The sequence below is a fragment of the Halichoerus grypus genome, chromosome 2, assembly GCF_964656455.1.
Source record: "Halichoerus grypus chromosome 2, mHalGry1.hap1.1, whole genome shotgun sequence".
NCBI classification, from domain to species: domain Eukaryota; kingdom Metazoa; phylum Chordata; class Mammalia; order Carnivora; family Phocidae; genus Halichoerus; species Halichoerus grypus.
Window position 1 is genome coordinate 167,045,676 of NC_135713.1, and position 27,012 is coordinate 167,072,687.

A 27,012-nucleotide genomic window follows, 5' to 3' on the forward strand; every position below is an offset into this window, starting at 1 on the left:
AGGGAGCTGCTGTGATTTGGCTGAAGGGAGAGAAAGAGGGAGAGATCAAGGGAAGAAGGAGGAGAAAAATGGGACTGCAGAGGAAGGACGGGAGATCAGAGACCAGAGAAGTAAGGAGGAAGAGAAAGCCCCCGCTGCTCCCGCAAATCGATTCTCGGCAATGCCCGCCCTCCCGTCTGTGCTCTGAGCTGCTGAGCAGAATGCCACCTCCATAGGACACCAGGCCTGAACAGAAGGGCTCTGGGGGCACAGGGCAGGCACACAGGCCAGGCTGCTAGGGTCCACTGGGCCTGCCTTGTGTTGTGGGGAGAGGTCTCGCTTCCCCAGGAACCCCCTGTCACCACCCAGGCTTTGAGGAGGTCCTCTCCAAAATCTAGTTTGGGTACTGGCTTTGGCAGACGCCTTCCTTCTGTTCCACACTTGGGAATTCAGAGGCGTCTCGTTGCTTCTCTGCATAAATCCCAGGTCACACTGCAGTTGGAGGGCTTGAGCGTGGACACGCTGAATAGCTTCCCCGTGGGGAGGAGGAGCCTGTGAAAGTACGGGAATGAATGGCTCAGGGTGGAGACACGTTGTCAGTTATTAGGAAAAATCTCTCTTGCTCTTCCATCCCTTGTTCCTTCCCCAGTGGGGACAATCTGTTCCGCGTCCTCCCAGGGAAGACTTCTCTCTCTGTGCTCTGCCTCCAGCAAAAGTGTGCTGTGGGCGACCTAGGGGATGGGCGTTCCCTCTACCAGCCACCACAGAAGAGAAAAGAGCCATGGAAATCGGCAAGGTCTGCCGGAACCTGTCAGAAGGGGGCGTGGGGAGTCCCCCACGCCGGCTGGACAGAGAAGGTGGATTGGGACAGAGATAGGCAGTCCCAAGTGGGAGGATGGTTCAAGGTCAGTGGGAGGGGGGTGGTTGCAACTTGACCGTGGAGTAAAATAAACTGGGAATAAGAGCAAAGGCGCATGGTGCTTTCTATGGCTCTAGGCTCTGCGAACCTGAGGGTATCGACTTATTTAATCCTCACCACAATCCTGTGAGGTTGGTACGATTGTTAACATCTCCGTTTTATACCTGAGGGAGCTGAGGCATGGTGAGAGGTTAGCTACTTCTCTGTCGCCCCTCCACAACAGGAGATCGGTTCAGCAAAGTATCGGAGACGAGTCAAGAAGGAGAACAGCACTGTGGTTAAGAACATGAACTTTTGGGCCAGACAGCCCGACATGGACTAGCTGTGGGACCTTGGAGGAGATCCTTAGAACTTAAGGTCACCCCTCAGAGCAACGTGAAGGGCACCGAATGCCTGTTGGTTAAACATGGGCAGCACCTGGCCCCTGAGCTCAGTCAGAGGCGGCGCTTAACGCCATTAACCACCCATGGGAGGACGGGAACATCTTCCGTGCTTGGCAGCTCCAAACCTCAGCTTCCCACCTCTGGCCTCCCACCAGAAACACTGGAGATGGGCCCTCCCGGGGATCAACATCTTAGGGGCACGCAGTCCTGCAGACAGGCCCCAGAGAGCCCTAGCACCCGCCGCACAGCCCCTCACCCCAGGGCCTCCCTCCCCTTCCCTGACCTGGTGGGAGCACCCCCAGCACTGTGGCTCAGTGAATCGTTCAGGGAGCGTGTCTCCCTCCTTCCCTGCCTCCTTCCCTTCCCTCGCCCCTGCTTTTCTCTTGATGGAGAAGGCACAAATTAGGCAGAAAGGAAAATGTTGACAGTTCCCAGCCCTCCCTTGCTAGGGATAAAGAGAAATACGTTAACCGCTGAAGCTTTAGGCGGATCAAACACAGTTTGTGAGATGCTTCAAATGTATTATTCATCTCACCAAGGAGATGCAATCTTGGGTTTTCTCTCGTCGCCCCATTAAGAGGAACCCTCAGCCACTGTGGAGATGCTGGGCTCCAGAGAGGAGGGGGCACCTTCAGAATGCCATCTTTTCAATATTAAATCAGTAGGTCTGCCTCCAGTCCTTCTTTTTCCTCTTGAAGCTTTCCAAATGAGTTGGGAAACTTGCCAGAGAATCCAAGGATACGAAGGCTGCAGGTGAGACCCACGGAATTGGGCACGACAAACACTTGGAATCAAAGAGTAACTGTGACACTCGGGAGGCAGGAGATGGAGACCTTGACCCTGGAAGGTCCTCCATGTGCCACTTGAACTTGAGGTATGTAACTCTCACAGGCTGGAAGAGCTCTCAGAGAAGGCATCTCCCCCACGCCATTCGCTCTAAGTCGCACTGTGGATGGCGGGGTTGCACTCACTCTATAGTTGGATGCCCGGAGGAAGGATCTGGATCCAGACAAAACCCTTAGGCCTTGTGATTGGGACAAGTGGAGGCCCCTGAGGGTTCTATATTATTTCCTTGCTTCTCTTCCTTTTTCCCTTTGGCCACTGAGGTCCCCTGTGGGCTCCTGCCAGCATCCCAGGGTTCTGAGGCACCAGGGCAAGCTTCCCCAAATCACATACTGCCCCCTTCTTAAACCTCACCCAGAGAAGAAACCATTCTAGCCTCCCATGCTTTTGCCCCACTGTCTCACAAACCTCCCACTTGTACAGCGGTGGGAATAGAGAGCGGGCATTGCTGGTGGAAGGAGAGATTAGAACAGCCCAAAAGGAAGGATTTTGACATGATGTATCAAAAAGCCTTAGAGTGTACATTCCCTTTAACCCAGCAATTCCATCTCTTAAAAAGTGCTCCAAGGGGGGCGCCTGGGTGGCTCAGTCGTTAAGCGTCTGCCTTCGGCTCAGGTCATGATTCCAGGTCCTGGGATCGAGCCCCGCATCGGGCTCCCTGCTCAGCGGGAAGCCTGCTTCTCCCTCTCCCACTCCCCCTGCTTGTATTCCCTCTCTCGCTGTGTCTCTCTCTGTCAAATAAATAAATAAAATCTTTAAAAAAAAAAAAAAAAAGTGCTCCAAGGAAACACTGGACAAGTGTGCAAAGCTGTACAAAAATGTCCATCCCAGCTTTGTTGATAATGGCAAAACCTGCAAACATCGGGTTTTTTTTTTTTAGAAGATTTTATTTATTTATTTGAGAGAGAGAGAGAGCACAAGCAGGGGGAGGGACAGAGGGAGAGGGAGCCCGACGGACGTGGGGCTCGATCCCAGCACCCTGAGATCATGACCCCAGCTGAAGGCAGACGCCCAACCAACTGAGCCACCGAGGTGCCCCTGATCCTGCAAACATCTTAACACCACAATCATAAAGGATTGGCTAAATAGTTGCCTTCTGATGCAGTCATTTACAACCAGATTCTGCAATATGGGGGAAATAATATACAAATATATTTTCATTCTAAAAAAAATGTCAAATAATAGAGGTAAAGCACACTCTCCCCCTCCTTAATCCTAACCCAGTCCCATTCCTCCCCTCAAAGTACTCATTATTACCAGTTTAGCATGTATCCTCTCAGACCGTTATTTTAAAGAACCGCATTTAATATAAACAAATAATAAATTCAGGTTATGCAAGTTGGTAACTAGAGATGCATCCAGGCAAAAAGAAAAGTCTCGCTGCTCATACACCAAAATGTCCACAGTATTCAGCCTTAAAGAGTGGCACTGTATATGGTTTTTACTTTCTTCTGCAGGATTTACTGTGTTTTCTACAGGGACAGAAAAGAGAAACAATGCTATTTTAAAATATAGTAAAACACAAGGAATTGGTACCGGGGCTGCCTCTGAGGAGTGAGAAGAGACCGTTTGCCAGGTACGCTTTTATGTCTTTTGAATTTTGTACCTTGGACACGGATTACCTATTCAAAAAATGAATAAAATTTTTTAAAATTTAATATGGCCATAAAATAAAATAAGGGGGCTGGTGGAGAAGACCTTCAAAGGGCAGCATGCCCTGATATCCCGGGAATCTGTGAAAGCCTTCAAGCTGTAGTAACAAGTTCTGAATCTGCTCCGGATCCACTCCAGTAATGCTAGTCTCTTTCTGACTCCCCAGGCAAGGAATTAGGGCCCATAACCTGGAAGAAATGAGGTAGGGTCTAAAATAAACCAGGCTGCCAGCCAGAAATAACTTTGTAATAATTTACAGCACAGCAACAGTAATGGATCAGTTGAGCTCGTTTTCATACTTTATCGAAGTATTTTTCATCTCCTTTTAGTTCTCCTAATTTTCCTTGAGGCTACCTGCTGCCATCAGGTGCCTGGGCAGGAAAGGACGGGGCCCATGACCTGTCTGAAGGGCCATTGTTTGAAGTCTGCCCCAAAAGATCCATGTTTCCCGGGGCTGGGTGTTGGGTCTCAGACAAGAGTCTGCCGTCCCTCCTGCCCAGGGCCCGTCTGCTTCATCAGCCCCCAGCTCCTGCCTTGGGTTCCTAACTTGGGTACCCCACAAGGATAATCCGCCTTGCCCCGGAGACTGGCTGTGACATGTGGGTGGTGGTTGACAGACCCTACAGCAAGGTGGCTGGCCTGTCAGAGCAGAGGGTCCCCAAAGCTGGAGCAGCTTCCAGGCATCCACTGTGGGGGAGGATGTAGATGGCAGGGTGGGGGCTCTCTGAGGCCTGGGATAACCACTATTTATCAACCGATGACAGACATTTTTAATCGACCATGTTATGAGAGGTATAGGAGATGACATGTGTCTGTGTATGAGGACACAGGCAGCACGCCCAGCCTAGAACATGCTCCATGAAGTATTCATTCCCTCCCCTGGAAAGTCTCCTCCCCGGGTCCCCCCCCCCCAGGGCTACCAGTCACCCCTTCCTCCTCTGGGCTCCCCCACCCCTCTCCACTCATATATCTCCCGGGACTGTCATTGGATGCCCGTTTCACACACAGTCTCACCAGACCGAATTCCTTGAGGGCAAGATTTGTATCCAAATCAGTTTCATATGTCACATAGTAGGTCCTCAGAAACTATTTCCCGAATAAACAAATAACTGCAATTTGGGGGCCCAGGATTCTTATAAATTCTCACTAAGTAGTCTCACTCCTGGCCCAGAGGCTGCCCTAAGCCCTGAGCTCCCTGCCCCGACTCACTCCAGACCAGACGCAGAGGACATAGGGGCAGCGAGCTGCAGGGGCGGCCTGGTGTGGTAAAAAGTGGGCTGAGCTGGGCTCCTGGCCACCAGAGACTTAACTGCTCCGGACTCAGCTCCTTCATCTACACACGATCATTAGATCAGATCAGCAGCTGAAGACTCAGATACCTACACAGGAACGCAGTGTGGGGAGGGAAGCAAAGGGTGGAAGACTGTGCAGTCGGGTAGCAGGTGAGTCCCCTGAATGGTGCTGCCCCTCTCTGCCAGCTGGTCATTGTGGGTTAAGTGTGGCGAGATCTTCTTATTTTTTGAGACAAGCCAGAAATCTAGATTTTTAGGTGAAGTCTGGTGACCAGGTCAAACTCAAATCCATAGACCCTTTGCACCTGGGACAGGAACACCAGCTGACCACTCACCTCCTTTCCAGCTCTTAAATTCTCCGAATTTCAAGAAAGTGGCCTGGATACCTATGTTTGGGAATGGGGGTAGCCTTTTAAGGGCAAGACTCAAAGTCCGGGGTTCATTCTGGCAACTGCCATCCTGCCCCCCAAACTGCTACTCTACCTGAGTGCTGTCCCCCGCCTGCCACCAACCGCCCCCACACAGCAGGCAGAGATGGGGGGCGAGGAGGAGCCACCGGCCGCTTGTCCCAGGGTGGGCCAGAGGGCAGCCCCTTACTTTCTGCCCTTCCACGTGCCTGCTCCGCGCCGAGCTCCAGGCCCAGGGGCAAAGGTGCCGCCTCCCCTTGCCCCGCACAGGGGCGCCCACCGGTGATACCGTCTCACCTAATAAATTCCTGTCAGAGAGGCTGTCAGGGCCTGGGAAATAAATAATGATATTTAACATTTTGTAATAACAACAATTAACCGGTAAATAATGTCCTTTAAACTGCAAACGCTGGAGTAAATTAATTCTTCTAATGAGCTGTCAGGCACGGAAGAAAAAAAAGGACCCGTTTCCTTTGGTGCCACGAGGCTGCCGTGTGAGCAGCGGGGGAAGCGCACCTCGGCCCCGGGGGCTCATTACCGGGAGGCACGCGGCGCGGGGTTCCCGGGGATCCGCGGGCCCCGCCTGCTCCCACGTGGCGCGCGGCCGCCGCTGTCCGCTCCACACCTGGCGCCCCGGCCCGGCCGCGCTCCGCCCCGCGCCCCGCCAGGTGCCCATTGCCGACCAGCCGCGCGGCCAGCATTTCAATTAGAGACGCCCCGCTCCCTGGCCTCCCGCCCACACACACGGAGCCCGCGCTCAGCCTCGGGGTGGCTCGGGGCACGGAGCTGGGGACAGGGGAGGGGGAGAAGCCGGGCGCGCATCCCTAGTCCTTGCTGCGTGACCTTGGAGAGCTTTCCTGCCCTCTCTGGGCGGGGACGTCGTAAATGGAAATGTGAAGCTAATCAAACCAGATGTGATTACTTCTGAGCTCCCCAGAAGCCTGTGACCATAAAAAGACACCTAAGAGTAAGGCAGCTCTTTATGTACTGATTCGGAGTAATCTCCAAGATATATTGTCAGGTGACAAAAGCAAGGCACAGAACAGTGTGCAGGGTCTGCTACATCTTGTGTATTAAAAATAGGACGAAAGAAAGAGAATATGTGTCCCTATTTGCTTGTATATGTCTAGACGGGAAACGTATAATATGTGCTCGCCTCTGGGAAGGAGAACTGGGAGACTGGGGTGGGAGGGAGGCTTTTCACGGAATAGGCTTCCAACCCCTTATGTTTGGAACCATGAGCAGTTATTACCTATTCAAAAAATAAAAGACAAAGCCATGCACAGCAGAGGTCATTCTTGACTCTCGGCAGCTTTCGGAAGTGGGAGCCCCAGGGGCACAGATGAACTGGGACCCTACCTGAAAACCCTAGGGAGAGAGCACCCCGCCTGCCGCCCTAGAACACGAGCTCATGAGTCAGGAAGTCCTTGCCAGTATCTAATCCCATTCCCTCCTGCTACAATTGGAGTTTCTCTCCAGATTCTGTATTTGGTGGGTGGAAGGGCTGATGGTTTTATGCAGAAAGTGTGTGTGTGGGGGGGTACAGCCACTGTCTGGAGAAGAGAGAATGCAGACAGTCATGGCCTTCTGGAGCCACATAGGCCTGGGTGTGAACCTACTTCAGTCACTCGCTAGCTGTCTGGTCCGTGTGTCACTCTCCATTGCTAGCCTTCAGAATCCAGACGTCCCTGCCTCTCTCAGGGAGGACATCAGGTGCTGAGCTCGATGAACAGGCATCCACCTCCCACAAGGACCAACCCAGGCCCTTTGCTCCCCAGGACAGACTGAAGACCCCTTTCACGATCACAAGCCATCTGGTCCCCAGATCTATGCCTCCCCACAAGGCCCAGTGCTAACCCCCAAAGGAGATGGATATGTGGCCTCGCTGGGGCCAGGGCCAGCTTTGCCCACTTAGCACCTAAATTACCATGCTCTAAATCCAGAACAGGCTCAAGGTAGCTGGTGGCTGAAAGTGTTGGAGCTGGAAAATCAGCCAGGCCCAGGGCTCGAATGAAGCACCGGGAAGGCCTGGGGTGGGGGTGGGAGTGGGGCTGGTGCTAGAGGACTGGGAGCGAGAGAAGGGCTGAGCAGGAAGGCTCCCAGTCCCCTATTGCCAGCTGACCAGCTCCACGTTCATCTCTTTGTACCCTCGCCCTCCTCATAAGGGATCTCCCGATTCGAGAGTTTCTTAGCTAGAATGGATTTGAAAAGCCCTGACCTTGGCCATTTAGAACACCCTGCTGCCTGTCCCAGGCCCCGCTCGTCACCGCCTAGATATAGTAACAGGACTAGGGGAGGGAAAGGGAAGTGGGAGCCACAGGGGAAATGTGGGGAGATGGCCAGTGTGGCCTCCTGACCCTCCTGTCTCCTCAACACCCTCAACTCAGCACCTAGCACATCAGGGTGAACGTTCAGGGAAAAATTGCTGATTGTGGGAATGCCTGAGAGACTCCCTTCCCTGGCAGCCTGGAGGAGAAGCAATGGCTTCATTTAACCTGACAGGATCCAGGGAGGGGGGAGAATGAGGGCATGTCTGGTGTCAACTTTAAGACAGTGTCAGTGGCTAAGGCTGAGGGAAGGGAGTCTAACAGATCTGGGTTCAAATCCAGGCTCCATCACCTATCAGCTGTGTGACTCAGGACAAGTTGCCTAACTTCTCTGAGCTTTGGTTTCCTCCTCTACAAAATGTGGAGAATGGTTCCCTATCTCTTTGGGCTGCTGTGAGGGTTAAGATGAGATCTAAAATACTTAGCATAGTGCCTGGGCATAAAGTAAGCCCCCAATAAAAGGCTGTTTCTGTTCTGGTGAGCTTTTTGCTGCCCTGCTAGACAGATTCCCCCTCCAAGACCAAGAAGGGCAGTTGTCCTGCCGCCTGAGGTAGGCAGACCACCTCTGCGGCTCCCTGATTTGGGAGGCAGCCCAGAAAGGCCTCCAGGCTTGGTTTTTGCAGAGGGCAGCGGAAAAAATCAGAGCTGAAGCCAGCAAAACAAGGATCCCAACAGCGGGTCTGAGTCAGCTCCTCCTGGGTCTGGGGGTTCAAGAGCCTTCCTCAAGGTCACAGGACCTCCCAGTCATCCTGCCCTCCATGTGACCGCCCCCTTGGCCTGAGTCCTCTGAGAGCCTGCCCGGGCACCTGTGAGCCTGCCACACGGGCTGGGAAAGCACGGGGTGTTCCAGCGCATGGCGGAAGCTGGGTCTCAGCCACACGGAAATGAAAACCAGCTTGCCCAGTGCTGAGTTACCATGTCGCCTGAAATCAGATTGATTTCCTGGGCTTGTTGTGACGGCACTGTTACAATTGATTCGTCTGGATGGCAGGGAGTTTATCTGTTTGGAGCTGTCTGTCATTGATCTGAATAAGCTTCTAAAATAGCCCAAATACCTGGTGAGGGCGAGGTTGCCACCAAGCCCGGCTCAATATTAATTATAATAATGAACAGGCATGAGGAGGGTTGGTTCATTGCCTGCCCTACAGGGCTGGCCTCTGTGAGGTTTCGTGTTTAATATTCATTGCAGGCCAACCCATGCAAAGAGCGGGCAGACGCTCCTCAACTGGGGGAAGTTTGCACAGGACAGAGAAGGGACTGGTGCTGTTGCAACAAGAAAGGTTTAGGTTAGGGGCGCCTGGGTGGCCCAGTCGTTAAGTGTCTGCCTTCGGCTCAGGTCATGGTCCCAGGGTCCTGGGATCGAGCCCCGCATGGGGCTCCCTGCTCGGCGGGAAGCCTGCTTCTCCCTCTCCCACTCCCCCTGCTTGTGTTCCCTGTCTCGCTATGTCTCTGTCTGTCAAATAAATAAAATCTTAAAAAAAAAAAAAAAAAAAAAGTTTAGGTTAGACCTCAAGGAGGACTTCCTAATGACTAAAAGTGTTTGGAGAGAGCATACCATTCACTCGTTAGCCGGGACAAACTATTTCTCCCTGCGTCTGTTTCCTCTGTAAGGTGGGGATTATGATACTTCTCATAACTGCCGCCACCTCTGCTTCTGGCTGAAAAATAAGACAAAGCAAAACACTGGAAGCCTCTTCTGGTTCAGGGAGAAGCAGAAGCATCCTACCCTAGGTAAAAAACATCTGCCTTTCTCAGCTTTGGCACAGAGTAAGCATTCAATCAATGGAGTTATTATTATCATAATTATTGATTCGACGAATATTTATTGAGCACCCCCAGGAAACACTGGTGAACGAGCCATGATCCCCTGCGTTGGAGGAGATGAAGCCTGGGTTACTATGGGAACCAGGACATTCCCCTTGCTGTAGGCTCTCAGGAACAAGGGAGGGCCCTAGGGGTGGGAGACAGCTTGGAAGTTGTGCCTGGAGGCCGGTGGAGGAGCAATGAGGACCTCACCGGGTGGCTGCAGGTCCCAGGCTGTGTCACCCAGCAGCAGACAGGTCCACGAAAGATCAGTCAACAAGAGCCCCTCCAGAATAACGTTCTTCCAGGAAGAAGAGGATCCTTCCCTCTAAGGATCTGGCAGAAATGTGATCAAGCTTGGGGTTCAGGTCTGCAAGAAGCAAAGAATAACAAGCTGTCCCTGACGACACCAGCTGACATGCAGCAAGGAGCGTGGAGGCTGAACCAACATCAGGACTTCTGGCTGAGCTTTGGAGGGCGTGAAGGAGACCCTGGATGGAGAGACTCCCAGGCCTGCCTGGGAGCCTGGTCGGCTGCCTCCCTTGCAACATTCCTTGCTCTGTCCCTGCAAAGCTCTCCTCTCTCTTGCAGCTTGTGGCTAGCAGGGACCCCCATGGCCAGCCTTAAGAGAAACATCAGAAGAAAGTTAATAGCGAAACACTCTGGCGGATCTAATTGATTTTTTTTCCTATTGGTTCCCTAATATAGGCAACACTGTTCCTGCCGCTTTTCTGGGCTGGAGATTATGTCATAAATAAAGAGATTTGCTCCCTATTTCCATGTGCTTATCTTTAATAAGTTAAGAACTCAACAAGCTTTAGGAGGACTTGAAATAAGCAAGGGAGTCGGCGGTGGCTTCGGCTGGGAGGTGGCAGCGGCCATCACAGCTTTATTTCAGCAGAGGGGGGTGCAGATGGCTGAGGCCGGTGGGGGGAGAATTTGCATTCTTCACTGGGGCTGCACTGGATCCAGGCTCAGCTGGAAGAAGACAGGAGTGGGAGGGAGAGGCGGGGGAGGGAATTCAGGGCGGCGAGTATGGCAAAATGGATGGACAGGGCCCCTGAGGCTGGGGAGACCACGGGGGTGGAGAGCGTAGGTTCTAGAGCTAGCGAGCCTGAGTTCAAATCCCAGGCCCATCATTGCTTACCGGCTGTGTGACCTTGGGCTGTGTTCCTCGGCTCTCTCTCTTTCCTCATTTTAAAGACGGGTAATATCATCTATCTCATAGGCTGCTGTGGGGCTCGACAACAAGCAAAGAGCTTAGAACAGAGCCTGGCACGGGGTGTGCATGCAACACGTTCGCCAGCACGTGACCATGAAGACACCGCCTAATTCCATGGACCTTAACCGGCTACTGAGCCTCTGCCACGTGCCAGGCGCTGGCCTGGGCGTCACCGATGAGTGAGACACTACTCGGCCCTGACTTCAAGGAGCACCAAGCCCGCCGGCGCCCCAGCACCCATGACTGGCATGAGCTGCGTACCCACACTGAAGGGATCTGGCGAGGGTTGACCCCTTCCTGGGGAGGCTGCCGTTCTTATGCCCCGGTCTCAAGGCTCACTCACTCTCCAGTTCCGGACACGCCACGGATTAATTCTAATTTTCTTGAAGCTGATGGTGAACGGAAACTGTGGGGCAGGTGCCGAAACAACCCCCCTCGAGACTGAGGACAACTGCCCCATCCACCGCACACTTAATGTGCGCCGGGCTATAAGGACCAAGATTTGAACCCAGGCCCGCTGACTTCCCCTGCTCTAAGCACTGTCCTCTCTTCTTCATGCTGTGCTGACGGCCACAAGCATTAACGAAGCATATATAATATGCACAGCCCTAGGCTAAGAGCTAAGGGGATAGAAAAGTGAATGTAACAAGCATTTATTGAAGTCCCTACTCTGTGCCAGGCCTTCCTACAGGTTATCTCACCAAATACCTTTCTGAAAGGCAAGTGGCACTGTTTTCCCTTTCTTTTTTTTTTTTTTTAACATTTTATTTATTTATTTGACAGAGAGAGCAAGACAGCACAAGCAGGGGGAGCAGCAGAGGGAGAGGGAGAAGCAGGCTCCCCGCTGAGCAGGGAGCCCAATGCGGGGCTTGATCCCAGGACCCTGGGATCATGACCTGAACCGAAGGCAGATGCTTAACTGACTGAGCCACCCGGGAGCCCCTGTTTTCCCTTTCTAAGTAAGGAAGTGGAGGCCCAGAGAGGCCCAGAAACTTGCCCAAGACAAGCATGAGGTTGGGATAACTTGAACCCAGACCTGACTTCCAAGCCTAGGCACTGATGCCCCTCAGCCCCTTGATGAGCGGTCTCTCTCTCCAGTGGGTCCTGCTCTTGCAAACAACTAACATGGCTTTAGAGAAACCAGCAGCCGTCCCAGCCTATCCAAAAACACCCAGCATGTGCCCACCTCCACCCTTTCCCCTCACAGCAACTTCCCCCCACTCACAGAAGACAGAGGGCAGGCCCAACAGCCTTAAGCCAATCTTTTGCTCATCCTCTACGTCAGGAAACAAGGCTCCTTAGCACCTTCACTCCTTCCCTGAGGGGGAAATCAAGGCTCAAACATATGTCAGGTCTTGGCCGGACCCTCTGAGTCAGTGGGGCTGAGACTAGAACCACACTCCCACCTCCGCTTCCCAGTGGTACATGGGGCCAAGTCAATGATCCCAGGATGCTGCTCAGCAGCCCCATCAATTTCTGCAGCCCGTCTGAGCCAGATTATAAGTTCTCCCTTCGTGGGCAATTTTGGAGGGGCTCAGTGTCAGTGTAGAAGCTTTCCAGTGAGGGACAAGACCAAGAAACTCTTTTTACCCCTCTCTCTGCAAAGGGGCTCGAAGTGGAACCCTCCTCCCTCCCATAGGTCTTGGGTGGCCCTTTCCCAGGAGATGGTTTCCCTCTCGGACCCACATTTTGCATTCACCCTCTCTCCTCTAGGCCATTGTCTAGACCCACAGATTCTGTTGCTTTAAGGATTGGTGACCTCACAATCAGTTGCCATAGAGACCATTGTGATGTCACAAGCAGAGGACAAGTAGTTCAAGGAGGAGTGGAGGGTAGAAATGCACAGCTAGAATTGAGGGATATCCAGGGTTTCTGTCCTATTTTCATGCCCAGAAAAGGAAGTGTCTGGAGCTGGATTCTGATATCTGAGGGAGACCTGGCCATGTTTCCCTGTGTTCTCCTGAGACTAAGAGACCTCTGAGACCCACAAGAAGGGTCAGTGAAAACAAACATCAGAAACATTCCCCACCCTGGGGTGGTAAGTGGGCTACCTTTGCAGCACAAAGGAATGAGATTGGATGTCAGGAGAAACCATGTGGCTGGAAGATCCCCATGGAGGGGAGATGTTGCTTCACCTTAGGAAGCTCGAACCATGGGAGACAACCTCTAGGGCTTTTATTATTTAAGCATCTTGTAGAGATAGACGTGCCACATCACAGTGAGTTGAGGCTCTATCTCCCCTCCCTGGTCTGGGAGCTCCTTAAGAGCACTCTGCCTCTCCATATTCCCCTCAGGTCCCAGCAAAAAAGATGTTCCCTCATTCAGTAAACAAATGAGTGAGAAGGTGATGAACGAACTGGGTAGGTAGTTGGGTAGGATGAGGGAGCTCATGGACAGATGAATGGATGGACACACAGGCAGGTGAGGAGCCTAGATCATCCACAGCCCCACTAAGCTTTGGAGCTCCACACCTGCCTACCTCTCTAGCTGCATCCCACCACATCCTTCTTTTCTGTGATCCAGCCACATTAACCATCTCTTAGTCCTGCTGACTTCAGGACTTTGCACATGCTGTTCCCTCTGCATGGAATGCACTTCCTTTCCCTCTTCAACCAAGTTAACACTTACTCCTCCTGTGGCTTTCTACTCAATCATCACCTCCTCAAGGTCGCCTTCCCTGACGGGGTCAAACCCCCAGTGTAGGTCTCCACAGCCCTGTGAACCTCTCCCGAGCACCTGATAGGTTACAGTTTGTATTTAGTTAGGTGGTTCTGGGTAAGGTCTCCCATTCTAGACTGTGAGCTCTGAGCCAGCGAGGCAATGCTGGTTTTTGTTTTGTTTTGTTTTAAGATTTTATTTATTTATTTGACAGAGAGAGACACAGTGAGAGAGGGAACACAAGCAGGGGGAGAGGGAGAGGGAGAAGCAGGCTTCCCGCTGAGCAGGGAGCCTGATGCAGGGCTTGATTCCAGGACCCTGGGACCATGACCCGAACTGAAGGCAGACGCTTAACGACTGAGCCACCCAGGCGCCCCGACAATGCTGTTTTCACTCACCTCTGTACCCCCAGCACTTAGAACAGCAGATACTTAATAAATATTTGTCTAATGAATAAGTTAATAAGTGACCAGTCCTGCCCTCGCCTGTTCCAAGCAGCCTGCCCTCCATGGACTGCACCAGGGGACAGAATGTAGACATAGGCCCCTTGCAGGTGAACCCAGGACACAGGCCAGAGGTTCGGGGAGCCTGCGGTCCCTCCCACACCTGCCCCTGCCAAGGCCCTCCGGCACCTATGCCGTTCTGCTCTGCCTTGTTAATACATCTTGGTTTCACCATGAACTGCCTACAAATCACTCAGCCGCCCAGGGCCGCGGGGTCCTCATCTGTACAATAGGGACAATGATAGTACCTACCTCAGAGGATTGTTGTGAGGATGTAGCTAAATCCCTCAGCCCAATGTCCAGTAACAGCAAATAATAAGTGGTGCTAGTATTCTTATTTTTAGAGGATAGTAACAGCCCATTGGATTCAGGGGCGAACTTCCAAAAAAAAACGAGAATTTACTAAATTTTTGTGAATCTGCTTTAAAGGCATGTGGCCATCTTTTTATTTTTTTTTAATTTTAATTTATTTATTTTTAAAGATTTTATTCTTTTTTCTTTTTAAGATTTTATTTATTTATTTGAGATAGAGCAGGAGCCAGGGGACAGAGGGAGAGGGAGAAGCAGGTTTCCCACTGAGCAGGGAGCCAGACACGGGGCTCGATCCCAGGACCCTGGGACCATGACCCGAACTGAAGGCAGACGCTTAACTAACTGAACCACCCAGGTGCCCCTGAAGATTTCATTCTTAAGTAATCTCCACACCCAATGTGGGGCTTGAACTTACAGCCCCGAGATCAAGAGTCGCACGCTCCACTGACTGAGCCAGCCAGGCGCCCCTGTATGGCAATCTTTTCAAAAAGGCAATACTTAAAACCTTTCCATAAAAGATGAGCCAGCTATGAGCCCATCCTTATGTAATGCCAAAACTTCATGCCTGGGTGTGGTCAAAGGGGAAAACTCAGTTGTCCTCTCACGTTCTTCAAAGCAACCCCCCAATCTTGCTTCAGTCACAAAAAGGGTATGGAGCGTGCCCCCAGCTATGGCTTGACCCAGAGTGAGTACTGTTTAGGACAGGGGTGTGAGGTCAATCTGGCTGGGATATTTGTTCACGCTCCCCCCTCCACCCTCATCCTGCCCTAGTTCTCAGAAGTGGGGGGAGTTGGCCCAGGATTCTGTCAGTTCGAGGGGCTCTCCCTGACAAAAGGAGACCACCTTTTGGTCAGTGGCACCTCCTCCTTGCTTGTCCTATACATAAATACTCCCACATATATTGACCAAGATTCCAGGACAGACCACCCAGGCAAGAAGTCAGTTGGGCATCTTAACTGGTTCCACATAGGAAAGAACTAAGACGCCTTTGGCGAAGCCCGGGAGGCTTTGCTCTTCCCACACCCACCCCCCAGCTGACTGTAGCTTCCTGAGGCCCAGCTACCAGGGGCAGCCTCAGGCTACACACACAGCTTTCTCCTCCTTTCTCAGGGGCTCACCCTACCTGGTGACCCACTCCCTCATCACATGGCCATCATCCTGGTACCAGGGCCCCAGCCCCAGAGGCCACACCACCGTGAACCCAGTGCCTCTGGACAGATGTATTTTAGGTAAGTTCAAGCACTAGAAATATTGAGTTCAGGGAATTTTATTTCTAGAGCCCTCTATATTTCTCTGGGATTATCACCTGTCTTTGTTCCCTCCCTCTCCTGGTTATTATCTTTGGACCCTTTCCAAGCCAAGCCACCTTGATTGCTTGGGGAGAAAGCTGCCAACATCCTCCATGGTATCTGTGGGTCTGGTGAGAGTGACCTCAAGGGACTCTTTCTTTTTCCTTCAGTATAACTCTGCAGGTGGCCACACAGCCCAGGCAACCTTGGCCTTTGGGAACTGGCTTCACCAGGGGACTCTCCAAGTGCCAGGGAACGTTGGGGTGTGGTGGTGGAAGGAGAGGCCTCATTCTCCCCAAGTTAGGGAGGGCTATGCTCAGGGTGAGCCTCAGGGTACAGAGGGGAGGGAGAAGGCCAGCTGTTCTCTTTTCTACACTGTGCCAACCTAGCCTGACACCAAATTAATAGCATTCAAATGAGATGCAAAACATTATGCAAATCTAGAGGAGAAGGCTGCTCTCCCCGGGCCTTTGGGCTGTTGGAAGGCCAACACCTTAAGGCCTTTCCTGGAGGAGCCCACAAGCTCCCTTCAACTCCAAACCCCATCCCTTCAGCACCAGCTGGTGTGAAGATTCCAGTGAGACTGGAGTGACCCTCTCAAGGTCCTCTGATTCATGCGCCTCCCCTGGTCTCACCTTCCAAGCACTTGGGGCCTCTTCGATTCTGAAATGGTGCAGAGGCAGCTATAGAAGTTGGCCTAGCCTCCCTCTGGATGCCAGGATTCTGAATCCCCACTCATTAGCAGTATATGCAAAATAGATGCAGGGGTTTTTTTGCATCTATTTAATTGTCCATTAAAACGGCCCCACGCCGGTCACCTCCGCACAGGCCCAGGCTGCCTGCAAGCATCATGTGGCTCCCGTGCCTGGTAATTGCTGTGGTGTTTGTGGGGCTGTATTTGCATTTGATTGTCATTTAACTTTCCATCTTTCTCCTTCAATCAGACTCGGGATTGGGCTGTTGCAATTGATTATTCATTTTATTTTCAGCTCCTTGGTGGGTTTTCAAAGAGTTTGCTTTATTAGCGCCACAAACTTGAACCCTGGGACTTCCGTCACATGGAGGGGGAAGGCTTCCTCCCACCCATCCCAGGGCTCCTGTGTGAAAAGAATCCAGCCAACATTGTGGATTTTAAGTCCTATTCCCAGTCTCTCTGTCCCAGCACCTGCCTCATTTCTGCCCAGCCAGCGACATTAAACATTTATGGAGCTGTGGAGGATCAAAGGCCTTGGCTGGGGGTGATGGGCAGGCTGGAGGCCTTGGTTTAGAGACGGAAAGCAGCTCACAACAAACCACTTTATGCTGCTTTCTCCATCCGTCCTGGGCCCTTGCTACAGCTGGTGTGGTCCTGCTCCCCGAGCAGGAGCACATGCCCAGGCGCCAGGACTCCCCATTTACCAGGGTGGGGCCCTCCTCCTACCCCTAAACTCAAAGGGTTGACTTTGGGTACTCCAGGAAGTCTGCCTGGAGCATAGTATCCCAGAATGTGCAAGATGTTGCCAGGTCTGGGAGCCCCCTCTGAGGAGTGGGTGGAGGTGAGCAGGCAGCTCCGTGCCCCTGGGAATCTCTGGAGTCAGGCGGCAGTCTCTCGCCCCTGCTCCCCTAAAGCCCCCAAGCCCCCCTGGCTCCACAGAAGATGTAGCTCTGGTTTGAGAGCTATCTTGGAGGAGACTAATTTTCTTCTCCTCTCACTCAGAAAGCAAGTGTCATCCATTTGAAGGCAGAGACTTCAAAATAAGTCACCAGTGTGCCTGTGATCCTGCAAATTGATGGCTGTTTGGAAGTAGCTTCTCCAGGGACATGGGCTGCTTGTCTGGCGCTGTCTGGGCAGAGGCTGCAAGGGTCCTTGGGACCCGAGAGCCCCACTTCCCTCTCTCTGGCCCTCAGCCCTAACGCAGCCATTATAACTCAGACCTCCACCCTCCAACCTTTGGAGTCAGCCCTGAACCCTTCTCAGTTACTACCACTTGCTGTGGTGCTTGAAAACCCACCTTAATAATTCCAGATTCACTTGTTTGGGTGCAGATATCTTTGTGATGGGATAAATCCTTCAGGATAGCCACCAAGGATGTGCTGCAGCTCAGATGACCACAACGTCTGGCCACAAGCCTACCCCCCTTCCTCTTATGTCTCTGCAAGGACCTGCCACTCCACCAGAGCCAGCCTTCTCCCTGACCCCAAACGAGCTTGAATTTTCCACCGCTTTGTCTTTGCACACGCCACTCCCTCAACTTTGGATGTCCTCCCTCTTCCTCTCCACTGACTGGAACCTAAAACTTATTTAAGACTTATTTAAGCTTTCAGTGAGCTCCCCCCCCTCCCCCCACACTACCACAAGGAGCAATCGTTCCCTTCTCCATTATCTCCACAGCACTCGTTTGGCAGTCTTGGGCTTTAGACACTCCTCCCTCACCATGCTTCTCCCACTACTGCCACATCATTTATTCAGAAACATTTATGAGGCACCTACTAGGTGCCAGGCACTGAGCTAGGCTGGGGATGAAGGAGACAGATATGTTCTGTGCCTTAGCAGAGTTGACAACGAATGGGGAAGACAGACAATTAAGCAATGACATAGACAAGGGTTATCTGGATGTGAAGAGTCAGGCGGAGGAGAGAATGGGAGAAATGGGACAAGTGAAGGGAGCCTTGCAAGTCTCCAGGCTGCCACTTCCAAATGTGTATTTGACTTAAGTACAGCTGAATACCCCCCCGCCCAGGGCATCTTATTGTCCTCAATTTGTGGGTGATGCTGAGCTCTGGGCAGAATGGGTCTCTTGGAGGACATAGAGAGGACGCTTGACAAAAACTCTACTGCTTCCCAGTCTGGGCCAGTCTCCGCCTCAACCTAACTGGGAACCCATTGCACAGAGGCCACGCTGGCCATCTTTAGGAGGGAGAGACAACCTGAGAGCATTATTCTTCCCATAATGCAGTACAACACCCATCCTCTGAGCTCAACTGCATTCTGGGACTTGTAGTCTCCATTGGACCCCCTCCTGAATGCCTACCTTAGTTCAGGCAATAGGGAAGGAGAAATGGCAAGTTCCTGGGTGGCTCCTTCTTGTGAGTACTGCCCAGTCCAGCTGCCGGGAGACAAGCCTGCCAACAGCCTCCAAAGCCCCATGAATCATCCTGTCATACAAGGCTCATCCCTGGGTCATGATTCACCCTCGTTTTCCCAAGCTACTAAGTCCAGAGGGGCCAGGAATCAAGGAGGAGGTCAGGAATACCTTTAAAGAGGAAAGGAGGACTCTCATGCCACTTGCCAGCATTTCCCCAAACTTCCCTCAGCCACAGAACCTTCTACCTCCCTCCTGTGCTGACAACTCTTTTTCTCTCCTCTGCACCTTTCCTGGCTTCCTCTCTTCACCTCTGATCCTTTTGTCAACTCCCCCCCTTCTGCCAATCTTCTGCTACTGTCCTCTTTTTTCTCAGCTTCTTGAAAAGACTGTCCAGCAATCCTCTCCCTCAGATAATTCCACAAGCCACCTACCTGCTGCCTGGCATTGTTTATGGTTGTGGTTCCATTCAAGGAGACTCCCCAGAGCCCACAGGAAGAGGATCTGGAGAGAATCTGATGAGCTGAGCTGGAAGGTAGTAAGGATCTGTGGAGGTAGTAAGGATCAAAAGACTCTCTGAGGAATGAGACTTAAGAGTAGAAGTCTTGCCGCCTGCTTCCAGGATGAAGTCAGGAAGGGCACTGGACAAAGACTAGGGTCTGAAAGCTGTGGAGGAGAGCCAAGTTCATGTGAAAAGCACTAATCAAAAAGCTGTCCTTCTCCCTGGGGGCCACAGGGCGTTCAGCCCTCCTCTTCCTCTACAGGGAATATCATCAGTCACATGGTCATGTCCCATTGTATCCATTGAGGCTCTTCAAGTGAGCCTATCTATGGAGCTAGAAACCCCTAGGTCTAAACATCAGCCTCAGGGATGACAGAGCTATGACTGCCCTTTCTGCTGCCCTATGACTCACTGGAGCTCCTGAGCCCAAGCAGAGCCATGGAAGTTTATTTTTCCATGTCCTTGAATGGTACAGCCTCCCTGGCTACTCCCCTGAGCCTCCTTCAAGTCTCCATCTAAAATAGCCTTAGGGAAATGCTTCCACCCTCCATGCTTGTCCCATCTTCTCCACCAGTTCCAGGAAAGTGGGTAGGGATAGGCATGAAGGGTCTGCTCTCACTGGCTGTCACTTTGGTTTCTATGGTCCTGGGGGGGTGGGGGGAAGGTGTGTTGCCAAAACTGGGCGTCCTGGAGATCCTGGGCTGCATGGGGACCCAGGATACTACCTTCAGCTGCCCACAGGTTGGCCTAAGTTGTCTCCTGCGAAGAATGTCTTCCCAGGACGCGAGTACCACTGGCTTTTAACTATAATATCAGGATAATTAAGCTTTTCTGTGAGCACAGTTTGCTGCTGATGCAGCTGCCTGGAGCCCCGGCATTTATTGAGCGCAAAGTAATAATTTATTGTCCTTTGTACGCTCAAAAGCCATCTTCATTATCAGCCCAAGACGGAGCTGCCACAAGGGCACGCCGGCCTCGCCAGCTGCCTCACTCAAGAATGTCTTCCCAGGTCACTCTTTGTGCCCTCAGGTACCAGGATGGGGTGGAGTGAGGTGGGGAGGGGGTTGCTCTCTCATGGAGAATCAGGTGAGGACCCCACCTCCTTGGCAGGCTGCTAATAGGGGAGAGGGTGGCAGGCTTGGCTGGGCGTGGGCAGCGCGGAAGGGAGGGGGCCTTGTGCCCACATTAGCAGGGCAGTTCTTCCCCAGAGCTGGCGGCGGCGCGGGAGCCTGTGCTCCCGCCTCTGGGTCTTCTGCGCCTTTGGTTGAGACTTTACGGTAAACCGCTCCTCCCGCGCCCCCGCCCCCAGCCCCGCGCGGCGCTCCCCGGCGCCGACGCCAGGCGCTGGCCGTGGTGCTGATTCTGTCAGGCGCTGGCAGCGGCGGCGGCGGCGGCCCCGCTCCCTCTACCCGGCAGGACCCCGCTCTGGCCCCCGCGCCTACGCCCCGCCGAGCCCCCCGCTTCCCCGCCGTAGCTCCGACCCGGGGCGCGGCCGCAACCGGCACCATGCGCTCGGTAGCCCTGCTGCTCCTGCCCTCACTGCTGGCGCTCCTGGCTCACGGTAAGGGACCCCGGCGTCCGGCGGCAGGACGGGGGCGGGGGCGGGGTCCCGGGGGTGGGAAGAGAGGACCGTACCGCCGCCCAGCTCCTTGCATCTGGCTGCCCAGCGCAAGCACCGCGCTCCGCCGGCTGCGCTGGCCCCCGCGCCGGCCGAGCCGGGCGGGGCGCGGGCTCCAACCGGCGGGAAGCTGCCGCGGCTCCCGCCATTCGCGCCCGGCCAAGACCTCGCCTTTAATCATCTCCCCGGATCTAATGGGATTTCTCTGCTGCAATTCATCACGCCACCCCCTCCCCGCACACACTCACGCGCTCACCCGCGCGCTACCTCGCCACACTCCAGGCGTCTAGCAGCGCCCGGGCGCGTGCAAGAAGGGGGAGAGGGCAAGGGGCGGTGAGTCCGGATGGTCCTGCTGGCCGCCGGCGGTCCCGCCTCCCCTACTGCCCGCCAAACTTCGCTCGACTTTGCTGCCGGTACCGGGGCCCCTCGCGTCCTCACTGCGGAGGGACGGAGCCAGATGCGGCCCGACCCGGGGTTGGGACGTCGTTCACCTCCCTCCGCTTCGCGCTGCCACGCCGGAGTCGGAACCTAGAGTACAATTCCAGGGAGAAACTCGGGAGACCCGGGGCCCCATATTCAGCTACTCGCTCTGATGGGCCGCAGCGGCTGAGGTCCTGGGGTAGGGACTCTGCACCACCTTCCTCCCCAAAGTCCTTTCCTCGCACTCTTCCCCTTGCACGCTCCCAGAGCTCTTCCTCCCTCCGGGCCTGCCGTCCTGCTCAGCCCCCCGCCCACCCCACGGCCGCAGACTCATCGCAGGAGGACCGGCACCCCACCCTGCTGCCCCTGGTCCTCCGCTCACAGTCCGGTCTCCAACTTCATTGGTCCGGGGTCGAGGAAAGCTTGGCCATGAAGTGAGCAGCAAGGGAGTGCTGGGGAGAGGATGAGGGCTCTGTGCCTCGGGGAAGGAAGGTTTCCAAGTCTCCACGGGACCTGCCGCCCAGGCTCAAACAAGCATTCATCAAAGCTACGGACGCCCAGATCTTTCTTCCACTGCAGCCGGTCGGCTGGTGGGTTCGCCGGGACCTTGCTTGGAATTGGGACCCACCGTCCCTCAAAGTATATGGTTCGTAGCTTCTGATGGGGAGAAGGTGGGAGTTTCTAACCTCCTCGTTCGATCTTTTCAGGCCACGTCGGAGGTCAGGGGAGCGGGGCCGGGCCCAGGCTGGGCCCCTGGACGGCAGTTTTCTGCGCTCTGCGTCCCCAGGGACGCGGAAGCTGCTCTCTGAGCCTCTGGCTCCCGTCGCACGCGGCCCAGTGTCCTCGCCCCGCCCCCTGGCTGCCCACGCCTGGTCCTCCCTTGATGCCTAGTCCTCCCTTGGTGCCCAGTACTCAGAACCTAATGTTCACGTTGGTGGGGGTGGGGGGGCAAGGAGTCCACAAAACCCCACCCTGCTGCGGGCTGGGAGAGGAGGGGAGAAGCCTGCATCCTGGCCCAGCCATCCGAGGATGTCCCTGGGAGTCCGGGACCTGTCTTGGGGTCTGGCCACGTCTTGCTCTGGACACCTCCCCTGGGGCTCAGTGCCTGTGTCTGAAGCCTCGTGTGTGGGTCTGAGTGTGAATGTGTGAATCAGGGCCCAGTGTGTCTGGAATAACAGGTCCAAGCATGTCTGCACGTCAGGAGGCCTGGATGTTGGGTGAGGGCTCAGCAGTGAGCCGGTGTGAGGAGTGGGTAAGGCCACCAGCGTGCGCGCAGCCTCTGTTGGAGAGCTCCCTGCAGGGCTGGAGTGAGTCTGCGGGTCTCCAGGATGGCTGGTGTGGCTGAGAGTTGGGGGATCCCCACTGGGGCTGTGGGTGCAAGTGTTGGGAGGAATCTGTCCACTCTGTGGCCAAGAGTCCATGTGCCCCCAGCCAGGGTCCCTCCCTGACCCACCTGGACCTACCCAATGCCCATGGGGCCACCTGCCCAAGGGGTATATGGGGTAGGAGTTCACCTGCTGGGCAAGACCTTTATTTTCACTCCCCAAGGGAGAAGAGGAAGCAGCCCTGCAGTGCCAGGCATGAGTAAAGAGGACCTGAACCAGGGCAAGCCCTGGCATGCCCCTCATCTCAGTGGAGATTCGAGGTCCTAGTGGTCGGGGTACTGAGTTATTTCATCGAGAGGCAGTGCATTTGGCCATCTTAGGGCTCCTGGGGGCTCCAGCCATGAGAAGGCAGGCCTCGAGCAGTAAAGGCCTGGGGCTGTGACTTTGAAGCCCAGGTGGTACACCACAAGGCCTTGTGGCCTTGAGACTGCCCTCACCCCCAGCTTTGCTCACACATAGGCTGAGGGACACAGCTCTGGGCAGGCCATGAGATGCCCCTGGGAGCAGCGGCCCAGAAGTGGCTGAAGGGCCCCAGATGTCGGAGGTCTTGAAAGTGGGGGGAAGGGTGAAATCACCTTGGGCCTGGCTCAACCCCTATCCGGCCCCCCGCCCCGCAGTTGCAGGGTGGGGGAGGGTGCTGAAGATCGGTCTCTGGCTTGAGGGGCGCTGTGGGCCACCGTGATCCTCCCGACCGGAGGCTGGTGCCCCAGCAATCCTACCACAGTGCGGCAGGAAAGCGGGTCGGGAGGGCTGGCATGTGCTGCGGCCTGCTGTGTCAGTTTAATGATTTTTAATGAGCAATTACCTTTAGTCATTCTCCTAATTTCTGAATATCAATAAAGTTAATTAAACTCTGCGTGTGTGAATGTGGCCTGGGGAGACTGTGAAGGTGGAAGTGGTACAGACTGAGGTGGGCTTGGGTCTCCCGGGGCAGAGGCAACCTCCCTGGCCAGGTGACCTCGGACCCAATGCTTCCAGTCTCCAAACACTGATAAGAGTGTGTGGCGGGAAGAGGGAGGGAGGGGACCACAAGCAGGGGCTGCTCACCCTGCCAAGAACTAGGGGATGGTGTCTGGGAGGCAAGGCTGGGAGGAGGAAGGAGAGAAGGAGGAGGACTTGGCCTCCAGGAGTCCCAGTGCAGAAAGCGTTAACAAACCATGCTGCCTTAACCTAAAATGGTAATTGCTGCTTCCTGCAGACTTATGGGAGGTGTGGGATTCTAACAGTACGTTTCAGGGTCTGGGGGCTGCGGCGATGCCCAAGCCAGGTCCTGCTCTCTGCCCCGAAGTCTGGCACTTTGGGGTCAAAAAGTGGCTGCTGGGGCTAAGGCCCCATGGGAGGCAGTCTAGATTTCACTCAGAGCCCCAGAGGTAGACATGGTAGACAAGAGGCTCCCCTAGGCTTCTGAGGAGACTAGAGGACCCAGAGCCTGCCATGAACTGGAAGGGAAGTCTGGGTTGGCTTCTTGGCCCTCATGGGTCTAAGCTCATCAGGCTTGGCAGGGCTTGGCGCCCATCCCAGCCTCCTCAGCAGGGTGGCAGCTTAAAATGCCTTGGGGACAATAATGGGGAGTGAGGCGACACAGGGGCTGGGCTTAATTAGAAACTGGGCTTAATTAGAGCTTTCGTGCCCCTCCCACATTGGCTGCCTGAATGGTGGGAGGAATTCTGAATGTCGGCTTCCTTAGCCCCTCCCTCCACCCAGACGTAGGTGTCCAAGCCGTCCAGCCTGCCCCCACCCTCCTTGTCCCCATCCCTCCTAGCCATTCAGGGCCACATGTGGGTGTGCTGGCTGGTCTCCGCTCAGGGATGTTGCGCCCCCACCTGGGCAGAAGTGTCAGAGCTGGGTACCCCACCCCCCAAACAAGAAAGATGTGAAAAAAGGCCTATGTGTAGGGGTTACTTTACTGAAGGAAACTCTCAGCCCTGATGGTTAAGAGCCCAGGCCCCCTAGGTGGCCTAAGGCATGCCTCTGCCCTCTTGGAGTCTCCACTTTCTGAAGCATTCAATGTAAAGTTGCACCAAGCTGATGGTTGCCAAGCCTGGGAGCACATCAGGACCTCCAAGGGCTTGTCAAGTCATGCAGATTTCTGGGTCCCCAGCTTCCTGGCCTGCTCTGAGGGAGAAAGAGCCAAGATCTAAATGTAAGAGTCTGGGGAGTGGGGGAGACAATGCTGCTAGCCATGGTCAGCAGCTGGGAGGTGAGAGAAAGGCACCACGGGGTCTTCAAGGCCCCTTCCAGACTAATTCCAGCAGGAAGCACCAGGTCCAGGAAGCCCACTCACCTAGCCAGGCCAATCAATCTACCAAACCATCCATGTTCTCAATAGCTTCTGGGCTCTTACCGTTCCTTCTGTCTGAAATTCTTTTCCCCTCCTGGGCCAGTCTCACTCCATCTCATGCTTTGGGTCTTGCTTTGGTTGGCACTTCCTGCAATTCTTCAGCCATGGTTCTTCAGGGGAAGCCTCACCTGACCTCCAGCCTGGGTCAGGGGACTCTCGGCCTCCCACCATCCCCTGCTTTCTCTCATCAAGGTACCCGTCTTGTTGGTCACAAGTGCCTGGCTGCTTGACACTTCTCTCCAAGGAGCAAGACCGAACTCAGAAAGGAGCCAACCAAGTCTGTTTTGCTCAGCCCCTCTCTCTTGGGGCAGTTCCAGAATTCCTATTTGGAAGAAGTTCAGGGTCAGAAAGGAGAGGTCGGTGCATGGCAGCTGAGCCTGTGCCTTGAGGCTGAGTTTGCGTAGCAAGCACACTATTTTTACATAGATTGTATGTTAGGATTTTTTCCTTTTCCTAAGAGTTGGCCAATTATCTCCACTGTAAATTATAGCCTTGACTTAGTTTTTTCGTTCCACAAATTATGCTGTCACGTCGTCAGCCTGAGGTGGCTTGAGGGTAGGATGCTGATGGCCATTCTGAGAAAGCTAAAGCCTGTCTCCTGCCACCCCTTAACACCGCTGGTGTCCCCAGTGGCACAGAGCCTAGCACATGACAGGCATTAAATACACGTTGAATAACTTCACGAGAGTTGCACAGGTAGACAGTGGTGGAGGTAAGCCCGGAGCCCAGTCTTCTTGCCTCCCTCCCACACCACCTGCCTACCACCTCTGCCAGCTGAGAGAGGTGCCCTGTATGAAATTAAGGACTGATGTAAGGGAGGGGCAACCCCATGTCATCTGGCTTCTCACCATAGCCCCCTCATCTATCTCAGCTTCAGACATCCTCACAAAGTTCGGAGGAACCAACATGAAACCTCAGGAGCAGCTCTGAGCCTAGCATGCCCTTGAATGGGAAAGTGGGGGCCTGGGAGTCATCCAAGATCACAATAATTCATGTCCACAAAGCTTTCACATCTCCTGAAAGAACAGTCCCTGGAGTACCTGTATTCACAATTCACTCATTCATTCCACAGACATGTACTGAAGTGTGAGGCCTGGTCCAGAACCCTCAGGCCAAGGTTTTCACATGCTTTTTTTATTTAATACAAGAGACTAGGGGCGCCTGGGTGGCTCAGTCTGTTAAGCGTCTGCCTTCGGCTCAGGTCATGATCCCGGGGTCTTGGGATCCATCCCCACATCGGGCTCCCTGCTCGGCGGGAAGCCTGCTTCTCCCTCTCCCACTCCTCCTGCTTGTGTTCCTTCTCTCACTGTGTCTCTCTCTGTCAAATAAATAAATAAAATCTCTTAAAAAAAAAGAGAGAGAGAAAGAGAGAGACTAGTTATCCCCTCGTTACAGATGGGAAAACTGAGTTTCAGAGGGATTAAGTCACTGACCCTGGGCTTCACAGCCAATAAATAGCCAGGCTACTCCAAAGTGCCCGCCTATTTTGCAAAACCTGGCTGCAGACAGCACTGTGTCCACTCCCCCAGCCAGAGGCAAAGCTTTAGTACAAGCCAATGGGAACCCAGGCGACTATCACTCATCACCATCACCATAATAACAACAACAACAATACTAGCGAACATTTATTAGGTACCAACTATGTCCCAGGCACTGTACTAAGCGCTTTCCATACCTTAGCTCATTTAGTCCTCACACCATCTCTAGACAGAAGTTACTACCTGCATTTTATAGGCCAAGTTCAAGCCCATGTTGTCACATAGACCCGTAAATGGTGCCCAACTTTCTTCTTGCACATTTCTGATAACAATGGCTTAGCTTTCTGATGTCCGCCCTCAGTCCTTGCTGCTGTAGATTAGGGACATTTTACCTTGCTCAGTTCTTAGTGGCAACAAATAAAACATTCTTTCTGACACTTGGAGACCAGGACAGAGCACAAGGCTGGGAGTCAAGTGAATCTTGGTCTTGGGGGCCTCGGTGAATGAGAAGACCAGTCAATCCTGTCTTGGCCTCTGGGCTACCCCAGCCTACCCCTTCAGCCCCCCCCCACCCCCCGCCAGGCAGGAAAGCCCAAACTTGCCCGAAGCTCAGCTC

At 53.9% G+C, this 27,012-nt stretch overlaps 1 protein-coding gene and 1 long non-coding RNA gene across 6 annotated transcripts in view; one reads left to right on the forward strand and one right to left on the reverse strand.

The window, feature by feature from the left end:
• Positions 1 to 3,103: 3,103 nt before the first annotated feature.
• On the reverse strand, positions 3,104 to 21,762 carry LOC118554505 (uncharacterized). Its single transcript, XR_004926505.2, has 3 exons — positions 21,549 to 21,762; positions 3,823 to 3,965; positions 3,104 to 3,596 (listed from the first exon to the last, which is right to left on the reverse strand). It is a non-coding gene; the product is annotated as an uncharacterized LOC118554505 (long non-coding RNA).
• SEZ6 (seizure related 6 homolog) overlaps positions 20,525 to 27,012 on the forward strand; it is a 43,278-nt gene continuing 36,790 nt past the window's right edge. For 4 of the 5 annotated variants that reach the window (XM_036122114.2, XM_036122115.2, XM_036122116.2 and 1 more), the window contains exon 1: positions 20,525 to 20,715. In XM_036122114.2, coding sequence (XP_035978007.1) covers positions 20,661 to 20,715 — 55 coding nt within the window. In that variant the 5' untranslated portion in view covers positions 20,525 to 20,660. Of the gene's footprint in view, positions 20,716 to 21,819; positions 21,839 to 27,012 lie in introns of those variants that run through there. The other variant, XM_036122119.2, reaches the window with a different exon arrangement.